At 42.5% G+C, this 9,296-nt stretch overlaps 2 protein-coding genes across 2 annotated transcripts in view; both read right to left on the reverse strand.

Annotated features, from left to right (window-relative positions):
* Positions 1 to 1,873, reverse strand: part of hivep3a (HIVEP zinc finger 3a) — a 30,009-nt gene extending 28,136 nt beyond the window's left edge. Inside the window, exon 1 of the mRNA XM_011481077.4 lies at positions 1,784 to 1,873. The gene's annotated coding sequence lies outside the window, so the exon portion shown is untranslated. The remainder of the gene's footprint in view (positions 1 to 1,783) is intronic.
* Positions 1,874 to 4,016: 2,143 nt separating this feature from the next.
* On the reverse strand, positions 4,017 to 9,015 carry serinc2 (serine incorporator 2). Its single transcript, XM_011481076.4, has 10 exons — positions 8,857 to 9,015; positions 6,718 to 6,879; positions 6,463 to 6,650; positions 6,284 to 6,363; positions 6,022 to 6,159; positions 5,518 to 5,687; positions 5,097 to 5,187; positions 4,860 to 5,019; positions 4,569 to 4,784; positions 4,017 to 4,486 (listed from the first exon to the last, which is right to left on the reverse strand). Exons 1-10 carry the CDS (start codon positions 8,893 to 8,895, stop codon positions 4,348 to 4,350), a joined length of 1,383 nt encoding a protein of 460 aa, XP_011479378.2. The 5' UTR covers positions 8,896 to 9,015; the 3' UTR covers positions 4,017 to 4,347.
* Between the last annotated feature and the right edge of the window lie 281 nt (positions 9,016 to 9,296).

Genomic DNA, 9,296 nt, shown 5'->3' on the forward strand with positions numbered 1-9,296 from the left:
TGCACCAACAGGGTGGTGGATATGCGCTAGTAAACAGTAGCAAAAAAAAAAAAGGAAGAAGAAGCCCCTCCCTGCTAGTTCAGTGTGAACGTCATGGGCTAAAATTGCATACAAGAATGTGTGTTTTTGAACATGCGTCACATACTTAGTGTCAATGCACATAACTGCAAAGATCTAACAGCAGGGAGTAAGCAAACAATTGTAATCCTCAGATCTGATATGTTTAAAAGCAGTAACTTTATATCTGTGTTCCAGAACCAATTATACACATAAATTAACCCGGAAATACTACTTAAAAAAAATATATATATCATTAATTCCTTTGCTTTCGTTCTATTTGGCAGTAGGGACTGTGCTGCTATAGCAACAAACTAAATCCTAACGAGTTAACTTAACCTGAAGTTGGGTTTTATGAGTGTTGATTTGAACAAACAGCCTTTCCAGCTTCTGCAAAGCAGGTCAGGAGACTTAAGTCAATGCTGCCACATTGCCTTACACATGGTTTTCCCTTTCAGTCTGGATTTTACAGACAGAAAAAAATGACAACATACCCAAAAAAATAGAGGAAGAAAAAAAAATCAGGCAGCAGAGGCTTATCCACAGCGCAGATCTGTTTAAGCTTAGTGGAGGTTATGTAATATTGTGTTAGATTTGATGCTGCGGCTGCAGGAAGGACTGCTCCTCATGCATGATGTCATGTTGTGTTCCTCGTTCCTGCAGAGCAGCAGGAAGGCGGTCATGCTGTCCTCCTGCATGCATGCAGCCGCCGCGCGCGTTTGCACCAAACCTTTTGTTCCCTATTTTTTCATTTGCAGCGAGGGAGAAACTGTAAACACAGCAAGAAATGACCCCCTTCTCCCCCAAAACAGCTGGCCGACATCTCCAACACTCTTTCCGATCAAATCCCTCTTGAGCATGCGCACTTGTAGTCGTATCGATTAATATTAACTTGCTTGCCAGATTTTTTTTTTGAATGGAGGCTCCAGGGGCTGCGCAAAGCGCCGCTGCTGGCAGTGACATCACACAACGGCAGTTAGAACCCACAAACCCAGACAGGTGACACACACACCTGTGCCCGGAAACAGGCCATGACCATTTAAAGCAGAAATCAGCTGAGGAATGATGTGGTCCCGCGAGAAAATTAAAAAAAAGAAAGAAAAAAACAAACAAACTGATAGTTCAAATAAACATAAACAGCAATGAGGTTTTCTCCGTAATTTTGCACAATGCTATCTATCACTGCGCCCAGATAGTACGGCCGCCGTCAAGCTAGCGGAAAAACAAGCTTGCAAAATATTCCTTCAAAATAAAACATAAAAAAAACCCCAGAAATTGTCGTCTTTTCCGTGCGTTATTTGCTAGGCATGATTATAAAACCACACGAGACGTTAAACATATTCACTACAGAACCTGCACCTGAAGCGTAAGACCGGTAAATTAGCTCACTTCCGGTCTATTTTTGCTGAGTTTCGTTGGACTTGCGCAGCTCAGCGCCTCCTCCTCTTTCTCAGAGACAATGAATGAAGCCAGTTTCAGGTTTGGACAAATATACCAGGCGAGCGGCATCACCTCGGAGTGTTTGCAAAATGAAAAGACACATGTAAGCAGCCAGACCCAACCTGTCAGCTCTGTTTTTGCACATCCCGTGTTTTACCTTACCGTTAGCAGCGACTAGAACAACGCGTTAATGACCGCCCAACAACAAACACGTAAAAAAAAAAAAAAAACTATCGTAAATTTTACACCAAATATCTCCCCCGCGTTACGAGGAAGCCCACATTACCTGCAGGATGCTGAAGTTCACTTCTCTGCGCTGCGGCCACGGTGGCTCCACCGCGTCAAGCAATATTAAGTTCACCAAGCCGGATGACCCATCACACTACCTTCAAAATAAAAGCTTCGCTGCTGATTTGAAATGTCACACTATATTTTTTAGTGACCTTTGCATCTTTAACATCTTTAAGCTTTATGACCAAAATAATTAACTGAGCTGTTCAAAGTAAATAGAACTGTACACAGAAAACAGTTTACTGCATAATCAAACATTTCTTTCAAATCGGATATGAAGTCATGACATTGTAACGAGCTTTACAGCTCTGATTATAGTTGAAAATACTGTAACAGCGTGGTGAGTGATCCATATTTTAGGAAAAAAAGGTCACATTTAGGCAAATCACTAACATAGAATTAGCAGACCTTTTGAAAACCACTAATAAAAGAATGGTGTATTAGATGTGCCATCTGTTTTATGTAAGCGAAGCAATAAAATTCCTTACCTGTTTAGACCTAACCTCAAAAAGTAGTTGCTTTTTGAAAAACATCCTAAAACTTTTCAAAAAGTTGGACAAAATTTAATGAAAACCATCTTAAGAGAATAATTAGTATGACAATTTTTAGGGTTTTTCAGAGGCTAAATCAAATACAATCTATACTAAGACGATGCAATCTCCATTCAGCAAAGTTATTGATTTCACTTTGAATCAACTTCTTGCTAATTGGGGAAAAAAGCTATTTTTTTAATAAATAAATAAAAAGTTCCACAATTGCTCAAGTGGTACCACTAGTTGTTAGCGTTAAGGATATTCCTTTAGGTAAAATTTGTTTTGCAAAAGCGATCAAAATTCGTTTGGAATTTTAATGAACACTTTATTTATTGGAATCAAATATGCTTATTGGCTTATTGTGTTGAATATTAAATTTATCAGTTCAGTATTTTGGCAGAGATGTTCAGGCTTAATTCCAACATAGGATCAGAAGGATGAGAAAAAAAAACGTTTGCACTTTTCTATAAGTTAGTTGAGCTCAGTTTCTGTTTGACAAATAATTTATTGATTAATTTTATATTGAATTGATAAATATATTAGTTGTGAAAAAATAGGAAAGAACACAAACTTCCTAATATTGTGAATTGTGTGAGAAATCTTGTCATAGAAAATACCTTTAAAAAATATATGTTTACTTAAAAATGTAGTTTTGGCATTGTGTACTCTGTCACGCAATTCCCCAATTTTAAATTATTACTGAATTTAAAATTTATTTATCTTTGTTTAGATTTTTAGGAGTAGGAGACATGGCTTATGTTGTACAGCATTACTGTTTTTCCCTTGTCAGCTCTTCCACTGACAGGTTTGAGGGAACCACTCATCCCGTGGAAGATTCTTCTGCCTCATGAGCTCTGTTGGGCCTCTGGTTGCCTCATGGAGGACAGGTGTGGTCGCTCTTGGCAATTCTGAGGAGGAGCTCCTCCTGGGAAATGCTGAATATAGTAAGTCAGATCAGACAGACAGAGGAGCGTCCCCGGTGGAGTGTGAACCCATAACGGGCTTCAGAGTTTCACTCAGACTTACAGAACAGCATTAAGCTGCCCCTTCCTGCTCAGTGATATGCTGACATTTAACACCACAAATTCATAATCTAATTCAAACCAGGATGCAAATTTAAAATCAGCACAAAACCTAATCGTCTTCATCTCTACATCTGCTGTCCTTTACTTGAACTTCTACAAAGAAATTGGAATAGAGGCCATCTTTGAGTAGATGTTGGAATCTGTCTTTGCATCATCGTCCTTCACAATTAAAGAAAATACGGAAACAGTGGACAACCTTCCCAGAACAGATGAGAACTCATCCAAAGAATCAGAAGACAGTCGAAAATAAGGCCTCATGTGATTCCGTTAAGGTCAGAGTTCATGACTGAACAGTCAGAGATGTTTGGATCAAAAACATCTTCCCTGAGGGATGACTAATTGATTTAACATTGAAATGTAGGCTCCTCCCTCTACCCATAAAACATATTGAAGTTCATAAAATACCAAATGAGTTCGCGTCTGAATGTGGAATTTGAATAAATTGGAATCGGATTACTCTAAGAAATCAAACCTAATAAACTTCGTACAGCAAAAAAGCAGGTTTGTGGGATATACATAAAACAGTTTTTAAAACAAAACAATCTGACCCCACCTTTGGAAGATTCCACCTGAGCGCCCCCTGGTGGACACAACTGTGAACTGCAACCACTGAAGAGAATCATACCTTTATTATTTTCATAAAAGGTGAATTTGAACAGGCACTTTGGTAAATGTCGTAGAAAGGGCGACGGTCCCTGTGTAGCAAAATACATCTATTACGTTACCTGAGACTAAAATACAACAAGGCACACTTCTCTGATTGAAAGAAACATGACAAAAGATCATTCAGGGAAAGACTGTAGTGCATTTCTTCATCAGAGTGCTGGGAAGCGAGAACAAGTGAAAGCTGGAATGTGTTTCTGAGGAGGTTTGATTCAGCATTCACCAGTAAAACCTTTTTCTGGCAGTGCTGAACACCTGATCCCCAACACAGACCCCCCTTAGTTGAAATCTCTGTCAGGCAGCACCAGCGGTGCCACCAGAGTCCACAGGTAGAGGGCCAGGCCGATCCAGCTGGAGCTGATCTTCACCCAGACGGCCGGCATGGCGGTCTGCATAGACTCGTAGTCTGTGTTGGGCCTGTCGGGTCAGACGAGGGGTGTTAGGAGGCTCTGCTGGCTTGCTGTTTCTGGGGTGGGGGGGTGGGGGATCTGATACTCACATGTACCAATTGGTGAGAGTCATCATGATGTAGAGTGAAGCCAGGAAGAGGCTGAAGTGGAAGAAGGAGTAGCTGTAGGTCACCCCGTCCTCCTCGTTGTCCACGGCACGCCGGACTCCCTTCTCGTCTGTGGAATCCCCCGCATCCACGGTCAGACCCTCCCCCTCCTCCGTCTGCATCAGCCGGTTGACCTGAGCGTTGTTGGAGGAGCGGATGCTGCGAAGAGCTCAGCGTCAGGCTTTGCGAAAAGTCTGCATGGAAACACCTGCAGGTTCTTCTGCAGCTCCATACCTGGCGTAGAGGGTGCAGAACAAGAAGATAATCAATCCCACGATGCCCTGAGCGTCCCACCACTGCGCTTTCCCTGGGGCCTCAGTGGGAGCGGGTCCAGGTGGTGGAGTGGCACCAGGATGCTGGACCAGACTCAGCAGACTGGGGTTACACCGCTTATCTGAAAGTGAAGAACTCAGAGTGAGATTTTCCCCCAAACCACTCAGGAGGACGATTCCGTTCAGCTGCTGGACTCACTGGGGTTGTTGGTCATGGCCGACCAGGTGACGTACATGGTGTAGAGGGAGATGAGGGAGGCCTGCAGCAGACCGGATGTGGGCTGAGCCTCCTGTGGAAACACACATGTACAGTCAACACAACAGAGAGGAGGTGCTGCAGACAGGTCCCGCCCACTCCTTTCTCCGGTCACACCCAGCGTTTTAGGTCACACCACGTGTTTTAGCATCACCGTCGTATGGCATGAATCCATCAATCATTTGCCCCAAAGACGGTTGGGACAGGGGATTCAAACCAGAAACCTTTCTGCAGTGAAATGTGCTGACCAACAGAGCATCAACCCCACTCAAAAAACTAAAAATGCCCAAAACATTTTCACAGCTTTATTTAGTTTGATTTACTTTCTAACCTTAAAAAAAGCACGACACCACCTTTTCCTCACCTGAACCTTTGGCAGGATTGACACGACGGATAGAGCGATGCAGAACAGAAGGTTGAGGCTGATGAAGACCTTGTGCTCAGTGCAGTCATCCGTTTGAGTGTAAAAGACGTAGAAAAGGACGACGGCGGTGAAGGCCAAGGCGTAGTGGATGAAAGTGAAAGACAGCAGAGCTAAGAGGAAACAGACGAGAACGTCAGGAGCTGTTTCTGGCAGTGATGCGTTCAGGGTCCACCTGGTGGTACAGACAAAGCAGAACTGTACCTGCCAGACTTTCCTGAAGAAAGGTTAATATTGGTCAACATTGATTATTCAGTTTTTGTGTGTTTATCTGTTGCAACCATTATTTCCAGATAAATCCCAGATTTTTGGATGATTGTTTTTACTACAAGCCTGATAAAAAAAAACAACCTAAATTAATACTTTCTCAGGTTTGGACCTTTGAGCAAATGTCCCTCTTTTTAGTATCTCTTGGTGCAGTAGCAGTGTGAGTCGCTGAACCTCTACCTCCAAACCAGCACTTGCGGTTTCCGTTTTCGGCCCTCTCCAGCCAGGACTGGTTCCAGGAATGAGCAAAGTCGATCAGCAGGATGAGCTGGATGATGATGAAGACAAAGGAGCCCACCACGCCAAAGTAGTACCACACTGTGAAAATACAGGACATATTTTAGAACAAAGATTTGATCATTTTCTGCTTCCAAAAAACAAATACTCAGTATTTGTTCAAAATGAATTTCCAGAGCGATTGTGCTCCATGAGCTGCTCATACCCATGTTAAAAGACCCATCTGGGATGTAAAACGCTCCCACAGTGATGCCAACAAGCAGCAGAAACTTAAAGAACCAGAACCTGCGAAGACAAAGATGTTCCTTGCTGTAAACATTGTTCCTTCAGGCGCAGCGCCTCTGTGTGGCCACCAGAGAGCAGCACTGCCTCACACATCCTCACCCGTTCTGGATGGCAGCTCGGGGGTCCTTGCTGGTGCGCACTCGGATCATGATGATGGAAAACAGGAAGAAGAAGCAGGCCATGGCAAAGCACATGCGGTACACAGACTTGTAACCCACAATGATGTCGCAGTTCATCTTGTTCTGTATGCCAGGTAGGCCGGACCCGCCCACACAGAAACCAGGAATCTGACAGCAAGCAGCAGAGGTTAGGAACAAGAACGTATGTTGGAGTAAATCTGCAGGGAGGGAGAACCTTTTTCAGGTGTTCCTCCATGCCTGGAAGGATCATGATGATGGAGACTAGCGTCCCGAGCAGCAGCAGGAAGGAGAAAGCCAGCCGGCTGATCGTGGAGTTGAAGGTTGAAGGGCAACACGATGACAGCAGGCAGGAGGCCGAGCCGCATAGACAGGATGCCTGGGTGGTCAGGAGAGGAGGGAAGGGGTAGTGAGGAGATTCAAACTGGTTAGTACTTCTTTCAATTAGGGGGGAGGGGGTCAGGCTGTTCTGACAAAGTGGCTGCCAGTACAACGTATGTCTTCACCGCAAGTTAAACTATTGTTTCCAGAGGTTCATCACTCCTCCTTTAACTCGGATCACTTCCTGTACAGTCCAAATGCAGGGCACCGCCAGCCCTGGGAGGCACCATGCTTCACTAAACATGCACACAGACTGGACATGGTGCAGAGTAGGGCTGCACGATATGAGGAAAACTCGCGATATGCGATATTGGTGATTAATATTGCGATAACGATATAATTTGCGATATATAAACAAATAGCAAAACAACCAAAAACATCAATCCCATTTCACTGCAACAGTTTAAAAATTATACTCCAAATGACCCTCGTCGACATAGGAGGCAAACATCAAACATAAAAGGGCTCATCTGATTGATCAACAACGTAAATGGGTCCTTCCGATTGGTTAAATGCATAAAGGGATTTGTTTCATTTCTTCAATATTTCAAGCTGCCATGAGATTGTTTTAGCACATTTAAGGTAAACATTTATTGCGATTCTCGCCGTCTTTTGCGGTATGCATATTGCACAGCTTGATGTCGCGATAACGATAAATTTGCGGTATATTGTGCAGGCCTAGTGCAGAGGAAAGCAAAGGATTCCAGTCTTTGGAGTTCAGGCTGGCCCTGAAAACAAGCAGCCCTTCTACGAAGCACTGGAAAACGCTGAAACCAGCCAGACCAGCACTCAAAGGACAGCTCAGGGGACTTAAGAAGGCATTACAGGGATTCCATCTGCATAAAAAACGATGGAAAAAACCACAGTCTGACTTCTAGCTGTAATCAAATCTGATCATCCAGTCCCACATTTCCTCCAATTTTAGGTTTACACAAATCTCTATTTTACACAATGGTTTATATAACTTTACAGAAGTCAGTCTTTTTTAGAAACTTTTTTGTTTTGAAACACCCCTGGAGGTTTCTCCCTTCATTTCCATTCTGATTTCTGCCCTGAAGTAAACGGCAGGGAGCCTGAACAATAGCATTGGGAAAGAAGCAACAATGGAAGAACTCAGTGGCCTTGTGGTAGAGCGTCCACACTGTCTGAGACTGGAAAGCTGTCGGTTCAAATCCAGTCGAGTCATACCAAAGATTCTAAAAATGCAAACCAACGCCTCCCTGACTGAAAACTAACATTAAGAGGTTGGATAGAGAGAGTAATCCATCAAATGCTTCCTGAGGGTGGAGAACAAACACACCGAGGTGTGTGACAATTGATGGGACTTTTGCTCAATATAGAAGATTCTGCATTTCAAATTAAACTCTAATACCAATAATCAATTCTATCGACTAATGCTCCTTAGTTTGAAATATCATCAAGTGTTAATTAAAGTAGGATTATATATAAATGTGTTCTTTTTTTTGTTTTTTTTTACCAAACTGTTGTTATTTCAAGAAGGGGCGTGTCCAGAAGAAAGGCGGAAGCTGCACTCTTCTCCAGACCGGAAACTCTGTTTTTGTCCTTATTTTTCAAAAGCCAACTGTTATAAATAGGTTTCGTTAAAGTGGATACTAAAAAAAACTGAACATCAAATAAAGTTAAAAGAAAACTTAGGGACTTTGTTTGTTGACTAGAGTTTCAAACACATTACATTTACATTTATACGTCACAACTAAGCCAAGGATTCATTCACGGTATCCCGTTTATAACTCCAAGCTGAGTCAGTAAAGAAATGTTTACATTTAAGACCACCTGCTGACGAATAATTGAACAACTGAAAGTTAAGTTTCTTTGTCGGTGCGTCAATGTCAATTATGTCAACTCTATTTCCTGGCGACTGAGACAATCATAAACTTTGTTCGTCGAAAACAAGAAAACAGCCCGTCTTTGTTATGATTTTCACCCATTTTCTAATTTCATAGTGTGTACTTACGCAACTGGCGAGGGACCCGAGCGCTAAACACGCACCCATGATGTTCCTAAAACACAAATCTGTCGAAAATCCTCAAAAAGGCGTAAAGGTTCGGGGATAAACGGAAGTGAACTACAATCCAGATGACGGCCGGATGTCCACCTGTCACTTCAAAGTAAAAGCATGTCCGCGTGACGAGCTGTAGCTAGCTGTTCGAGAGACTTGGGCGAAGCAGTCAACAACTTTAATCAGAAAGAACTGCAGCCTCGAAACAATTGTAGTTCAGTAGATGTTAATATTTTTTTTAATCACATTAGCTAACAAAATAGGAACAATAAAATATACAGTATCCTCAAGTAGAGTAAAAATTATTTCTGATTTACTGTCAAGAACATCTAAAATTTAGGCAGTTGAAAAGATATCTACAGTTGTTATTCATTTAAATTCAAGATTAACTGAAA

Source organism: Oryzias latipes, chromosome 11 (assembly GCF_053564925.1).
Source record: "Oryzias latipes strain Hd-rR chromosome 11, Olatipes_Hd-rR_3.1".
Taxonomy (NCBI): domain Eukaryota; kingdom Metazoa; phylum Chordata; class Actinopteri; order Beloniformes; family Adrianichthyidae; genus Oryzias; species Oryzias latipes.

Bases quoted from the DNA above. Each gene is read 5' to 3' on its own strand.
- serinc2 (XM_011481076.4), bottom strand. From the start codon at position 8,895: ATGGGTGCGTGTTTAGCGCTCGGGTCCCTCGCCAGTTGC. The intron at 5,688-6,021 runs GTAGAGGTTCAG...GTTTCCTCTTAG, and splicing joins CCGCAAGTGCTGGTTTGGAG to CTCTGCTGTCTTTCACTTTC. The intron at 4,785-4,859 runs GTATGGAGCTGC...AGCTCTTCGCAG, and splicing joins TTCTGCACCCTCTACGCCAG to CATCCGCTCCTCCAACAACG.